Source organism: Labrus mixtus, chromosome 3 (genome assembly GCF_963584025.1).
Source record: "Labrus mixtus chromosome 3, fLabMix1.1, whole genome shotgun sequence".
NCBI lineage: Eukaryota > Metazoa > Chordata > Actinopteri > Labriformes > Labridae > Labrus > Labrus mixtus.
Genome location: NC_083614.1, coordinates 4572678 through 4589059, shown reverse-complemented (window position 1 = coordinate 4589059; position 16382 = coordinate 4572678). Strand labels below are relative to the sequence as shown.

General features: G+C 40.5%; 1 protein-coding gene across 2 annotated transcripts in view; it reads right to left on the bottom strand.

Moving 5' to 3' along the window:
• The window catches only part of LOC132955684 (capping protein, Arp2/3 and myosin-I linker protein 3-like), a 47338-nt gene extending 32258 nt beyond the window's left edge, over positions 1 to 15080 (bottom strand). The window contains exons 1-10 of one of the 2 annotated variants that reach the window (XM_061028642.1): positions 14794 to 15080; positions 10542 to 10636; positions 3784 to 3834; positions 3629 to 3688; positions 2728 to 2849; positions 2518 to 2612; positions 2152 to 2222; positions 1925 to 1998; positions 1766 to 1841; positions 168 to 256 (exon numbers count right to left, since the gene is read on the bottom strand). In XM_061028642.1, coding sequence (XP_060884625.1) covers positions 168 to 256; positions 1766 to 1841; positions 1925 to 1998; positions 2152 to 2222; positions 2518 to 2612; positions 2728 to 2849; positions 3629 to 3688; positions 3784 to 3834; positions 10542 to 10636; positions 14794 to 14845 — 785 coding nt within the window. In that variant the 5' untranslated portion in view covers positions 14846 to 15080. The remainder of the gene's footprint in view (positions 1 to 167; positions 257 to 1765; positions 1842 to 1924; positions 1999 to 2151; positions 2223 to 2517; positions 2613 to 2727; positions 2850 to 3628; positions 3689 to 3783; positions 3835 to 10541; positions 10637 to 14793) is intronic. The other variant, XM_061028633.1, reaches the window with a different exon arrangement.
• Between the last annotated feature and the right edge of the window lie 1302 nt (positions 15081 to 16382).

Genomic DNA, 16382 nt, shown 5'->3' with positions numbered 1-16382 from the left:
TTTCTTCTGGTGGACAAAATGTTTTGAAATTAACCGGGGAGTCCAGCAGTTATTTAGTTTTCCAGGGCAGAGCAGAACTCTAAACTGATTAAAAGTTAAACATACACGTTCATAGACATTGAATAAATAAACAGTAAGAGAGAGAAGCTAGAGAGATGCAGACTCACGATTTCAACCCTGCGTTCTCCAGAGTGATCTCCTCCAGACTGGACGACTTGCTGACTGTGTGCAGGACCTGTTCTGTGACCTCTGACCCCTGAGGAAAAAGACACATTTTAGTGCCATCTCACTAAGAATGGATTACAAGGCTGATATCTCTATAAAGTGTTCATCACTTGCTGCTCTCTCCCATCTCAAGCTTCAACTCATATATCATTTTGAGTTGATGATCTTATGTATTCAAGCAGAAAATGTGCTGTTTGCTCTTGTCTTCCTTCTATCCTCACCTCCACATTTGCTACTCTGAATTCTGTCTTTAAAAAGGTAAAGAACTGGGAAGATAAGGGTACGTTTTTCAGGTGTGTTGTGACTTCTGTCGCTCTCTCATGCTTGTATTTTATGGAGTTGATTGTACTAGTAAAAAACAACAGTTTCAGTTTTTGTAACCTTACTGCAGACAAAGCTGATGTGATCTTTCCATGTAAGTTTCTCATCAATTAAGATCCCTAAGAATCTTGATGATGTTACTTCAGTCATTTCTTCATCATTTATACACAATTTCACCATTTCAGAGTTATATTCAATTTTTCCAAATATCATGAAGTTAGATTTTGTCACATTTAATGCCAATTTATTTGTTTTAAACCATTTTTGAATATGCAAGAAGGCCATTATTTACTTCATTCATGAGTTCTGACAAATTTTTATTGGAGACAAGTTAATTAGTATCATCTGCAAATAATAATGGGCACATTGTGTTTGATACTGTTGCAAGATCGTTAATGTATATGAGAAACAGTAACGGTCCTAAAATGGACCCTTGTGGGACCCCACACTGTATCATAGTTCTATCAGACTCTACACCATTTATGTTGACATACTGCTGTCTGTTATATACATAAGAACTGAGCCACTTCAGGACATTTCCATTAAATCCATATCTATATAATTTAACTTGTAAAATGTCATGATTTACAGCATCGAATGCTTTAGAGAGAAAAATACCACATGAAAACTCTTTCTTTTCTAGTGCAGAATAAATCTTGTGCACTATTTGTAACAAAAAAACTATTAATTCGTGGTCACTGTTAAGGTGCTGATCCTGTGACTGTCATGATGCGGGAGCTGTCCATGGTACTCCGGTGTTTGACTGCTCATCATTACTAATTGCCACACAGTGCAGGATTTCACAGTGCTGCCATCACTTTAACGTTAACACTAGCTGTAAACGCTGTCGGCGATGAGACAAATGTAGGCTACATGCCAGACTTCATCCTTCACAACAGGACGTTGCAGGAAAGAAGAAATGACCTTTGCTTCTGACTGCACAAAGAACAAAATAAAATCAAAACAAAAAACAGCTTTGAAATACTAAATAATAGAATTTCAAACATATGGTTAAAAGTCTGATACATTGCCATTAACTACTGAAATGAGGCGACTAATCACAATTATTTAAACATTACCTGTGCTTTGTGAATTCCACAACTTTCTTAATTTTTATTTGCACAGGTATATACTGTAGCTTCAAATGCATCCCTGTGATTAGAATACTGTATTGAAACATTGAAACAGAACCACAGTTAAGCAGAGTTTGTTGACTCACAATGCGCAGGTCTTTGCAGTACAGTTTGGTGAACCAGGTGTTGTACGCCATTGATGCAACAATCACGGCCAAATCCCTGAAAGAGAAGAACTCTGAGGTAAAACAAGGAAACACAACGCAGAGAGAGAAAAAAGTGAACCCTGCTGCTCTCCACTCTACCTGCTCTCCAGGTGGCTGAAGTCCAGCAGGTTAAACTCTCGGCTGTCCTGGGAGTGATAGATGGTGTCCACATCCTAGGAGCAACATTACCCATGAGCCTCTATGCTGCAGAATATAACCCCCTCATTTTGTTGCAAAGAGCTGTGTGTAACACTCGGCGACACACACACACACACGCGCACACACACACACACACACACACACACACACAGTCGCACAGCTCTTACCCACTGCACCTCCTCCTTGCAGCTGATGCCGTTGTAGTCGCACAGAGCCGAGTACGTCTCCGAGAAGCCTCCTGAGAGACAAAAAAAAACAAAGAGATTATGTGAACAGCTGCTTCCTTCAGCGGGAGCGGGAGAGAAAAAGAGAGCAAACAGAAACATTTGTCTAAATTATCAATCTTTTATATTTCTGACAGAAGACTTTAAAAAGAACATCTGGGAGAGCGAGTGAGCCAACTTCCTCAGAGGCAGCCAAATACTTTGCATGTGTCTGTGAGTGTGTCTGAGTGTGTGTGTGTGTGTGTGTGTGTGTGTGTGTGTGTGTGTGTGTGTGTGTGTGTGCATGTTTGATGATAGCGTGTCTCTTACCACAGGCTCTCTGCGTCTCCACTGATGTCTCGGAGCTGGGTGAGTACTTCCTGCTGCCCTCAGAAAGGTCGCTGTCTGAATGACAGATGGAGGGGCTGAGGACATGAAAAGCAGCACAGTGACTGTGAGGCATCGTTTATCTTCTCACGCTCATTCTATCTGCACACACACACACACAAGATTTATTTCAAGTGAGAAGGTGACACTTACGCAAAAATAGAGTTGTTGAATATTCGGGACAGGGCAAAGTTAATGTGGCTGACCACATTGTTGAGCTGTTCGCGGGACTCGAACCTCAGAGAGTGGCTGGATTTGTCTGTGTCGATGACGACCTGAACAGAAACAGAAACATAAAGGACTGAGGGAATTTTATGATATAAATCAAATCCTTTCTGGGGGGCCAGATAGCCAAGTGGCCATGTCCCACGCCCCATGTACAGAGGCTAACAACAGATGTAGCCCCGCCCTAAATCCTCCCCTGCTTTCTGGTTTATTTTCTATCATAAACGGAAGATAAATCAAAGGCTTAATATGTGATTTTTCACACTTAAATATAATATAAATCAAGTATATCCTCTGAAAATAACTCTGTGAGTCATGACTGTCTACAATGGGTGTAACACCCGAGTCCCACTGTCTGTGATGTTTTCAGAGTTTTATCTTCAGTTTGTTTACATCGCCGGGACGGCCGGCTGACTCCTCCCCTCACGTATAAAAGTTGTTTAATTGAGGGACTAGAGAAAAGAAGAATAACATACTGTACTCACTGCTTAACTGTGTTTCTAGATCACGCTCATTTCAGGTAAATTTACATGCAGTGTGAAGATACGAGCATAATAAAGATCGCTAGCATTAGCATGCTAACACAACAATGCAGCGCAAGTTGTTTTGGTTTCATGCTGGTGCTCAAGGGCGACATCTGCTGGATGAAAAAATAGCATATAAAGCCTTTAAAAAAGCATCGTCTATCTCTGTAATTTTTTTTTATAAATGCTTTGAATGCATCTTGTCATTCCTTGAAGGTTAACGTGATGTAACAGCTCCATACAAAATCAGACAGATAATCATGGAGCGGTGAAGGAGGAGCTGAGAGCACAGAGTTCAAACTCACCTGGTGCTCGGGGTGAGAATTCAAAGCTCGAATCTCCAAGAAGTTGAAGGTAGATTCTACCTGTAAGACGCAGAGATATTTGAAACAGTAAAGATTTTCAGAAAAGAAAAGAAAATCTTCAGACTGTCAGGGAGAGAGAGCAGGCGAGGAAGTACCTTGGCGGGGATCTTTGGAGGCAGGAAATAGAGACGCCACGTTGTGAGGACCTGAAGAAAAGAAGCAGAGCAGATTGGATGAAGATTACTGAAAAGTTCACCACTCGGGAGAAAAGAGTCCCTTGAGTTCCTGTGTTAATAAAGAGAGTTTAAATGAGCAGCCCTTTTTCTATATATTCACATATTGATCGAGCTAAAAGCCCTCTGCATCTCAATAAACGGCATGTGATGCATGCTGGGAAATAACGGCATGTTGCAACAATTTGATCACACAAACACCAGATTTTATTTCACTAATATCAGATCTGCTGTGACACCTTTTACTTCATCTGAATCATGCTGTGGAGTTTAGTCATTCAACTAAAACTAAAAGGGAACGACTGTTTTCAGCAGTTCATTATGTTTCCTGCACATCGCAAAGAGTTAAATCTTAGTCAGCAGAAATATCTTAAATCAAGGCTGTGTGTGTTTTTTGTATTACGAGTAGGGCTGACAAACCATTACATCTTTTTTTAATCACGATTAATTGAAATAAGAGTCAGTTTCAATAGTTAAATGCATTCAGTTACATCTTTTAATTGCATGTTTGTAAACCATTCATTTTCATTTTAAAACAGGTTTAGTTTGACTTTTATTTTGAAATCCGTACCGTCTTAAGCTAAAGGTGCTTTAATTTCTTTTTGGATAAAAACCTGATTTAATCTGTGAATTCCATTCATGTAGTTTACAGCTTTGGCAACAACGAAAATAGCACAGCTCGCTCAAATTTAGAAAACTACAGGACAAGTATTCATATTTCCTTTATTCATTGTCATGATTTGGTTTCTTATTGTGTAGATTTTCAGAGTTTAGATTTTCTTGTTTTTAGTTCTCATTCTTCCCTGATGGTGTTTTCTAGGTTAGTCTTTAGTGTTTCATGGCTTTAGTGCTTGTGGCTCCTTGTTTTCCCCTTCTGAATTTTTGTTGAACATTTTAGAATTAATACGTTTTTTATTTGCCTTTGGCTTTTTGTTTAATAAATTTAGTTTTCTTTGTATCTGCAATTGGGTCCACCTCCTTTGTTTCTTCAACCATTCGTGACAATCATATCAAGACCGATGTACCTCTTTTTAACCTCCTCCTGCTGGCTGTCTTCTAAGAGACATGTAGGGTAATGTAGCGTTATTTCAAGTCCACGGTGCTCATAGTTGTTAAATTAAGGAACACTTTCTAACATATTGAACAAATGATTATTGAGGCAAGTGGCATTTTACTTTTTTAACAGGGGGACAATTTTGCTCGTTTTAGAAATAATTTAGCAGTTTTTATGGTTGATTTTCTTGTTTTTGAGAGATGAACTTTTGCAGACACTGGATTTCAAACATTTCCGCTGCATCACAAAACAGTAATCATAGTTTTTAAAGTAAAGCTATACCGGATTGAAGAAATATAATTACAACACATCTATGGCAATTGATATTTATTAGTCGTGATATAGTATATCATTTAATTTAACTTATTTTATGTAACATTTTCTCAACTTTATTCCGTTTTTTCTTCTTTTTAGAGCTGAGCTTTTGCAACTCTATAATCTATTTGTATCAGGGCGGTTCTCATTATTTATCTTGTTTTATTATTATTACTATTATTTATTTATTGGTACGTATATACATGTATATATGTATATGTATGTGTATGTATGTATGACCCTGATGTCTCTTTATTAACTACAAAAGATCATCAGCAACACAATAAAGGACGTCCCTATGCTTTTTATAAATCCCTGAAACCCCTGAAGGCAGGCCCCTTTAAATCCCTCAGTATTTCCATCTCATTTCAGTGCCTTGTAGTTGTAACTTCTCAGAGCAGATTTTTTTGCAGTGCAGTGATGGGATCTGTTCCAGATCCGGTCATGCTGGGTCAGGATGGCGTATGAGCATCTTTTTGGCTTCATTTCTTCTGCTAATTTGCTGTCTGCAGTCTGAAGTGTGTGTGGGATGATTTTTTATTTTTTTTTAGAGTTGATGGGAGTTTATTTAGACGTGACTTTCATTTTAAGCTTATTTGTGCATCTCGCTGCATTTCTGTGCCGGCTTAATCTCAGCGTGGAAACAGTTGTGTCATGCTGCTGTGGGATGAATCTGATTCTGTTACTGACTCTGACGCTCATGAGTTTCAATCCTGAAAAAGTCAGATTGTCTCTCTCTCTTTCTCTCTCTCTCTCTCTATCTTTCTCTCTCTCTCTCCATCTCTCTGTCTCTCTTTCTCTCTCTCTTCCTCTCTCTCTCTCTGTCTCTCTCTGTCTCTCTCTCTCTCTCTCTCCCCTCTCTCTCTCTTTCTCTCTCTCTCTCTCTTTGACATTTCCCTGCTCTGCACCAGCCCCTGAGTCCTGCCCTCTGCTCTTTCTCTTCTCCTCTTCTGCTCCGTCGCTCCCAATCATTTACTCCATTCTCTCTGATGGCTCTGCTAAAACCCTCCCCCAGGACAGCTCACCCCCCCCCCCCCCCCCCTTCTCCCATCCATGTGTCTCTCCCCAATGAGAAGCAGTAATTAAATCACAGCTCTCCCACTCCACTGTTTCATATTTCGGAGACAGGAGCTTGACACGGGGCCTCTCTGAAGCAACACGATGACAGCCTCTTACTCCTACACAGCAAGAGAGGAGATGAAGATGAAGTCACTCAGAATGTGCATGTGAGAGGAGCGAGGGGGGGGGGGGGGTCTCTGCGTGTCTGGAGGAGTTGATTAAAAGGAGCAGATTGTATCACATTACGGTGATGAGTCGGGGTTACGGGTGGTAGTTAAGAGAGGGAGCGGAGAGTAAACAGGAGTGAATCATGCTGATGCAGCAGCAGAGAGAGAGAGTACTCACATCAAAGAGAGACCACACACACACACACACACACACTCACAAACACACACACACACGCGCACACACACACATACTCACACACACACACACTCACAAACACTCACAAACACACACACACACACACGCACACACACACATATGCACACACACACACACACACACACACACACACACACACACACACACGCGCACACACTCACGCGCGCACACACATACACACACGCACACACACACGCACACACACACATACATACATACACGCACACACTTCTTGTGGCGGATAATCACACAGGAGAGAAGCTACAGGACAGAAATGTCCGCCTTGTTTCATTAGACACTTTAGATAAAGTGTCACAGAGACACATTCATGTGACCTGCAGGGACTGAGTCAGTCAATGGATCAAAGCCTCTCCCCTAACCCTTCTCTTTTTACACACTCAAAGAGATATTTTGAAAACTGTGCTGTATGATTAAACATGTTAGCTACAACAGGTACAAAACATTTCTGAATTGCTCAGGTTGATATATCAGCCTGGAGCCCTGAAACAGAAAGTAAAGGCTGCTTAGAATCATTTTGGTGACTTAAAGGCTTTATATGAGATATTTCACTTAAATGTATAAATCAAGTATATCCTCTGAAAATAACTCTGTGAGTCATGACTGTCTACAATGGATGCAACACCCGAGTCCCACTGTCTGTGATGTTTTCAGAGTTTTCAGAGTCCTATCTTCAGTTTGTTTACATCGCCAGGACAGCCGGCTGACTCCTCCCCTCACGTATAAAAGTTGTTTAATTGAGGGACTAGAGAAAAGAAGAATAACATACTGTACTCACTGCTTAACTGTGTTTCTAGATCACACTCATTTCAGGTAAATTTACATGCAGTGTGAAGATACGAGCATAATAAAGATCGCTAGCATTAGCATGCTAACACAACAATGCAGCGCAAGTTGTTTTGGTTTCATGCTGGTGCTCAAGGGCGACATCCAGTCTACTTATAGAATAACTCATACTTCTTTATGGTCAGGTTTTGTAAAAAACTGGGAGTTGGGGAAAAGGCTGTAACGTAATCCTTTGGGGCAAATGGACTTTAACAAAGTAAATCCACAAAACGTCTTTGTTTTTGTCACAGGATTGATTGTAAGTGCTGCTAATTGTAATTCTAAGTGTCATTGCAAGAATCCCAACAGAGACTGATCTTATTTTTAAAAAAGCTTTAGATTTTACATCCCTCTTCAAAGACACAAGACTCCTGTAAAACACTGGCGCTGCTGTTCCATCACTGGCTCAATCAGTTAGTTTTTTTTGGGTCATGTTGGATCTGAGTAAACCTTTTGAAAACACTGATGACATGCATCAATCAAAAAAACAAACAATGTAGGCATCAGAAGAACAGCAACTCCTGTGTTGTGTTCAGGAAAGTTATTGCTTTTGTCCATGGAGTCTGGAGGATGTAAAGAAAGTGATGTAGAGGTCGTAACTGGATTTCTTATTACAACATTACAACATTATCCCTACAGATACAGGCCTCATTGTTAGAAGAGAAGATTATTATTGAAATCCAGAAACATCTGTTACATCACTCTAAAGCCACCAGACTCATGTGATCATGCAGAACACCAGAGTTGCTGGTCTATCTCGATCAGTGAGAGTTCTGTCTTATTTTGTTGTGTTGGATCTGAAAACCTTAAAAAATCCCAAAATCCCAGTTGACTCCAAAAAACTAATAATGGAGGGATAGGTGGACTCTGAGGTAAAATGACTGTATTTGTCTATGGAGAATTGTGGCTTTAAAGTAAATGAAGTGGGATGGTATACTGTAAATATCTTATTACAACATTGCAAAGAGGATCTCTACAGAGATAGATATTTTTGTTAAAGACAGGATGATTATTTTAAACCCCAAAAGCTGTTACAACACTGTCTGCAAATCCACCAGACTGCTTTGACAAAATGGCAACTTTATCTTATGGAACATAAGAATATATGGTCTTCTGTTGTTTCAATCATTTGTAAAGTTTTGTATCCAAACTAACATTTTAAAGGTCACATATTATACTTATATACTTATATATTTTCAATAAGTCTCAAAGGTCCCCGAAACATGTCTTTGAATTTGTCTACAACATCCTCTATTTCAGCCCTGCTTACAACAGGCTGTTGTGTGTCTGTAGCTTTAAAATGCAAATGAGCTGTGTCTGACCACGCCCCCCTATGGAAGGGCTTGGACTTTCTCGCTCCATGTTCTATTGTTTACAGTGAGAAGGCAGACTCAGAGGGCAGAACAAACACCTAGTTGTGGGAGTGTCACCCACCTGGGGGAGGGGCTACTGCCCTTTGTGATGTCATGAAGGGAAAATCTCCAAACAGCTTGTTTGAGCACACATTTTCTGAAAAGTGGAGCAGGCAGAAGACGGAGAGGATGGACTTTTCTCATCATTGGGTGTTTGTATTTTTTTCCTTTCCACTCCACTGACAAAAACAGTCATTTAATCCTGCAGAAAACAGGAGTTGCTGGTTTACTGCTGCATTGATTTGTTAGTTAGTTTGTGTTCATATCTAAGCATCTGAGTTTTTTAGTCCCACAACATAGCTATCAAATTAACCAGTCAAGGCATATGTAGATCAGAACTCCTTTGCTCTGTATAGATTAAAATGACAGTTTCTGTCAATGGAGTCTGGTGGCTTTGAAGAGAGATCGATCGGTTTCTGGATTTAAAAAAAACCCATCATACACTGTCATCATAAAATGTCTGTCTCTGCAAGGATCCTTTCTATAATGTTGTCAGTAGCTAGGAATAACAATCTGAGCCTTTCAGTGACAAAAACAACAACTTTTAGAAGCCATTTAAAATTAAATTCACATGCTTTAAAAGATATGTCTACAGCTATTTCACTTTTTCACTGCTGAAGTAATTTACATGGATTCCAAAGCTTTTTTTTTTTTTTTAAATGTTAGTAATTTGGGCTGCAAAATATCTATTAAAAAAGGGTCCTGGTTTAAAAATACCATAATTCCCTTCAAACTCAGCTTTCTCTGAGTTTCTGATCAAACTCTAATCTATTTTTCTGCACCCAGCAGGAAGGAGATCTCTTCCTATCCAGCTCAGCTTTTTAAAAAGAGGAAGTAGTAAATGAGACATGGATTGGAAAGAGATTATTGGAAAGATTTTTTCTGGCTGATAGACATATCAAAGTGTATGAATATCAAAGGCTGTACATTCAGAAACAAGCCTTTAAAGCTGATATTGAGTGGAAGGATTGCTCAGACGGGGGTGGCTCACAGAGGAGACTGCAGGAGGGGCTACAGGAGTCATTAGTCTTTTAAACAGAATAAAAACTCCACTGCTGCTGGACAGGGAATAGTGTAGGGTTTTGCTCTTGCAGAGTTGTGGTTAAATAGGGGCACTCGATCAATAGAAGCTGCTCTGCTTTGTGGACGAGATGGAGCGTGCGGGAGGTGCTCTGCTTTCATGCAAGTCCATCTATTCTGCACGGAAAAGGAATTCTTGGAGGGTCAAAATCTGAGTTCTGGTCCATAATGTACGAGCTGATTGGCTCAGATTTTATCCTGACTTCTGGCCAAGCTTCAAATAGAGATTTCATATCTGAGTCCCATATTCTGTGATGAAAGCAGCCCTGAATCAAAGGCTGCGAGCTGCACAGCCCCCCCCCCCCCATCCCCCCCACTGCCTCCACAGAGATACTGTCCATCCAATATTCATCCACCGACAGAAGACAGGCTGCAGTTAGAAAGCCGTTAACAAGTTTCCTGGAAGCTCTGCAGTCACAGATCCATTAACATCAAACATACTGTATGTACATGATGAATGCAGCAGACTGCTCAGTGCACCATCAAAGTGTTAATGAAACTCAGACCTGAACACACTGAAGCAGAAAACTCACCAGGATTCTGTCCTCCGTTCTGCCACTTTTGGTGTCGAGCTTAATGCCGTAAACAAACTTGATAGATGATTTATCAACAGTCTTCTTGATGCTCTCTGTGGATGAAAAACATGAAAAAAATAAAGGATTAGAAACACGGTTCCTGCACATGTAAATATAGACATAAAAATAGATTCTTTGAGGAACATAACAGAATTTCCAAGAGCAATTCAAACATTTAAATGTATTAACAGAACCACACTTACACTTTTTTATCAGGTTATTGTCAAACAAATAAAAAATGATCTTTTGTTAAAGTTGAAACAGTTTAATGTAACAAGTTCCTTTTTCTTTGAAAGTGCTGGAAGCTCCTTAATTTCTTGAGAGAACTTAAGACAGCACAAAAATACAAAATAAAAGCATGACAAAAACTGTTGGAATAACAAACGTTTGATAAAAATGTGATTAATAGTAATTAACTATATTGAAACGCGGCATTTAATCACAATTTAAAAAGAAAATATGTGTTTGACAATGCTGTTTCAACAAATGTCTCAGATGGCATTCAAATCTGCCAAAACCTCTTCAGCAGGAGCACTGAACGGTCGTTTCACACAATAAGATCAAATCAAACTGCTCTATAGCACGTTGACCTTTAAGGAGCACAGGCCTGCGTTCATGAGTTCATCTTAAAACTGAGAAAATGTCATTTATGTGAATGGATATCGTGACATTTCCAAGAGAGATAAAAGAATCCACGAACTTTGAAAACATCCTTGTTATAGAAAATGATACACAAATTGATAAATCTGAAACTGTCAGGGCTGCTTGTTGAGATTCAAAACACAACATTTACAGAAATCAAGTCTGTAATAAGACAATGATTTGACTTAGTGAGTACAGTATGAATCCAGCACAAAGCAACACAATCACAGAAATGCTTTACAATATGTTTCATCGCCTCACAGAAGCAACACACACACACACACACACACACACACACACACACACACACACACACACACACACACACACACACACACACACACACACACACACACACACACACCCAGCATGCACGCAAACACACAAAGTCTGTGATTCAGTGAGAAAGTTCCTGTTAAACTGAATCATCATCACAGCTGGGACCTCTGATCTGAAAACACACAAACCTGAGCCAGAGGAAGCGTGTCAGTGTCAGGGTGACGACATGTGACACGCACGCACACACGCACGCACGCACGCACGCACACACACACACACTCACACACGAACATGACAGGAGAAAGATGATTCACTCTCTGTTATTGAAGCACCAAACTGAAACCAAAATGATGGACTTTTCATTCATTTTGTCATAGTGGATGGAGTTGATGAAATCCACAATCTGTAACTATTAACTCCATTGACACTCCATTCATTGGTTTGAAATGATTTGAAAGAAAAAAGGCAACATTTAGATGTTCCAGCTTCTTTTCTAAGAATATTTTGTTGGTTCATTAAGGGACAGTAAAGTGACTTTTTATTGTGTTCTGGACAAATATCACGAAGGCATTTTCAATGATGTCACTAGTATACCATAACAGAATAAATGTGCACAGACAATAAATACAACTAATCAAGTACTGCACTTGAATATTTATTTTTTATACTACACCAAAGTTCAGGAGGGGAAATCAGTACTTTTTACTCAATTACAACAGCGTTAAAAAATGCTGGACTTAAACTTTTTCTCCATTAAAAAAATGACAACAAGGAGCTAAAAATAAATTGATGGGGCGCTGGTGGCGCAGTGGTTAGTGCGCGTGCCCCATGTATGGAGGCTATAGTCCTCAAAGCGGGCGGCCCAGGTTCAAATCCAACCTGTGGCGACTTTCCTGCATGTCATTCCCCACTCTCTCTCTCCCTGATTTCCAACTCTATCCATTGTCCTATCTCTCCATAAAGGCACAAAAAGCCCAAAAACAAATCTTTAAAAAAAAAAATAAAAATAGATTGATGAGTAAATACAATCAGATGAAATGTACGTATAGTTTTCATTAATGAGACCAGACTTAAATGTTAACGTTGGGCTGTCGGACATTTAAAATCCACTTTATTTTCCAGCAAAGTGCCTCCAATCTGTCTGTCAAAATACAATCAGGAGAGAGGAGGAGGTGTGTGCGCTGACAGACAGAGAGTAAGAGAAGCATGCACAACTGTGTGTGTGTGTGAAGCAGATAGACAGACAGCGTACGAGCTGACTTGATAACGAGCATTTTCGCTAACGATAGCCTGACCAATCAGTGAGTCTCAGAGGTCTGTATCACTGTATAGAATCACTCAGGCTGGATACACACCAGGCCAGTGGTGCCCAAAGTAGAGGTCAGGACATCCATATATATAAGTAGATTTAAAATAAAATCATACTCATGAAGTGAGATTTATGCTAAAATAAAAAATAATATGTACAAATGATTTAAATGTAAATGTACACATGACAGCAACAATGTAGGTAAACACACTCAGACATCACCTGTGTGTCCACTCAGGGCTACACTCTTTGCATGGAGATTTGGCTAATTGAATTTTGCTTCTATCTTTTCTTACATTAGATTACTTTATAAAAATATATGTTTTTAGGCTGTTGTGTTCTTTTGTGTAGTTCTTAGGCAGTGTTTGTGTATTATTAGAGGGTGTTTACATCTTATAGTCTAACACCTCCAGGGTCAGTGGGGATCCATTTCAAGGCTTGTCACAATAATCCCCAAGTGTGTGTGTGTGGTGTCAATACAATTATTCTACTGCTCCCAACCTCAAAATCAAATATGTTTGATAATTAGGATTCCAGATCGAGCTGCCTTCTGGTTTCTTCAGAAGTCCCAATGTGATCATGCAAGTTTCTGTTTCTTGTGTCTATGGATTTGCCCGCTGAGAAATCGAAACAACAGACGGCAGGTTGGGGTCTTTTAATCTAGCTGTGTGAGCGTTCGGAGGATTCTAATGTTAAAAATGTCTTGAAACTGTCGATATGTCTGGGTCCCCCATGTTTTTAAAAAACTGGTTAAGGTTTGAAATCTTGAAGTCAGCATTACCAGTGTTTCCTCGTGGCTCTCTGTGTTTATGGGAATGTTTGTGTTGTTCCATTTTCTTGGACATTTGGATTGTTTGCCTTTTTTACACTTTGTTTGATCAAATCCTTTTTGTTAATCTGCAAATGGGTCCTCATCCTTCTTCTACCACCAATTGTGACATGTTGGTTTGTTGAAATAAAAGACTGCACTTCCTGTCTGGGTCTTAAACAAACTTTTTTTAATATCCAGTTGGTGCCAGTTTTTTTTTTTTTTTTTTAAAGGAGCTCACCTGCTGATCATTCAGAGCTGAGAGTCAGAGATAAAAGCTGATAAAGCACTGAACTATATTCTAAGAGTAAATCCAGATCTGAGTCTCATTCAAGTGACCTTGTGCAGGCCTGCAGGCCAACCATCCCCTGGTGCCCCCCCCCCCCCCCCCCCCCCCCCCCCCCCCCTGGATCTCCTTCTGCCTGTCAATCTGCAGGAGGCAGTTCGGGGGGGGGGGAGCAGGGCCCGGCAGGTGACTGAACAAGGAGGCCGGGGATTCCTCTGGATTAATCATCACAGAGAGTCTAATAGAGCCATTAGGAGTAATTAACACAGCAGCAGAGTCCCAGCTATCCTGAGCATGTGTTTGTCGGATACTGTGACATGTGCACAAGCTGTTGCTGTTTCAGGCGGATGAATAAATATGTGTGCATTGTGCCGCGCTGCTGGGTTAGTGGAGAACATCTGCCTTGAAACAGTCCTCACTTTGGCACGCAATCACTATAATGCTCGGGTCGGATGAGCGACAGAAAAACAAAAGAGACAATCCTCAACGATTCAGGTTCAGATAGGGAGAACATAATCTGGAAACAGTGGGTTAAAAAACGTAGAACAAAACACGATGAGACCCCACGAGCACCACACTGTGCATCATTTCCACTATACGCCCCTTTTCCTCTCTGGCCTAAGGCAAGGGGGCTTTATTACCTGATCCGCCCCAGGGGCAGATTTAAGGCAGGGTATATTTCCCTGCACTGTAAATAATTCATCTGACATTCATCAAATCACATGCACGGAGGAGGAAAAGGCTCCGGGACAAGATGTGAGGTTGTAGCTCATCATCGGGATGCGTCCGCTCGGTCGCAGCCTCCACCGGGCGCACACAGCCGGTGGAGAAGGCGGCTGCAGCCCGCAACAACACACACGGAGAGAAACAAGCAGTCTGTACCCACCTGTGATTTCCTTGGTCACACTCACGAAACCAGTGATCTCTCTAGAAGCCATGTCTGCACCTCTCTCACTATCGCCACCCCTCCTCCTCCTCCTCCTCCTCCTCTCCTCCTCCACCTCCGCCCCGCTGGCTCTCCCCGCTCTCTCTTTCAGAAAATGGACAGAAAGGATCCGCTCTCTCTCTCCCAGGCATTCCAGCAGAGCATCCGACTGCCCGACGCTTCCTGGAAGAAGAAACCCTGTGTGGATGTGGTGGGGAGGCTGCGTGAGGGGAGCGACGGGAGGTGGAGGGAGGGGCAGGGAGGAAGAGGGAGGGGTCGATGTGGAGGCGGGGATCACTGAGCTGTAAAGAGACAGCTGTAGTTCACCTGTGAAACACATTCACAGAAATCCACTGAAGTGAAGCTGCAAAAAGTTTGAGGTTCAGAAAATCCAAGCTAAACAGATGTTATAAGATGCTGATATCTTCTGACATCAGCCTGCAGATGTTACACTTATATAAAACCATGTTTAGTCATTTCCTTTTGTAGACTTAAATAAGAGCAAAAATCGTGTCTTTTATGATTTAAGGGGAGAAATATCAGAAACTCTCCTTTTCCTCTGATATTTTGGAGGGGCAAGTTGTATTCGATGTAGGCCTATGTATTCGATTGACAGCTGGCAGGCTAAAGCTACAGTAGCTAAATAAAGCCCCCTTTGCACATAAACATTTTTATTATATTCAGATCCTGTCCTGTCTGCATCATTCACAGCGAGCGAGTGAGTGGGGCAATGATGTCTTTCATTGAGAGGAGTTTCTCTGCTTTATCCTCTTTACTGCTCACCTCAGTTGTGTGTATTTTGTTTGTGTGGTAGTGCTACTAACACACAAACAGTCACCACCACCTATAACCAAGGTCAATACCAAACAAATAATAAAAATAATGCATTAGACTTTTATAGCGCTTTTCTCACAGTACACAAAGATGCTCAACAATATGGAGTTAGATCAGTCTCAATATTTAACAGTTTTGTGGATTTCTATTACTTATATACAAAACTATAAATATTTGTGTGTGAATCAGAAATACATTTGTGAATCTTGTTTTTTATTTGTGGATTTGTTTTAACATTTATATAGAATGAAATATATTTGTGTGTGCATTGAAATACATTTGTGAATCCTTCTGTGTGCATTTGTGAATATTGAGACTGATCTAACTCCATACAACAAAGAACAACAAAGTATTTGTAGTTGTAAGAGCACATATCACAAAGATAACCTCCTGCTGTGAAGACAAAGGGAAGTCTGGAAAGGGACTTAAAAGTCTTGAAATTATCCCAAAAATGTCAGGAGTTCATGTCTGGAGAGGCTTATGGTGTAGTGTGTTGTACTGCAATTTGTGCTTATTTTAAACACTGAGGCTGAAAAAAAGTATACTGTCATCAAACAGAGTATCTGACTTCGGTCCTTTGGGCACCGTGCATGACATACACTCTTTTTCTACGTCCAAAATTCCTGCCTCTCTTCAGCTAGGCAAAAAGACCCAAAACATAACTTAAAAAATATCTCTGAACAAAATGTAATAATATTCCATTCAGTTGTTGAGGC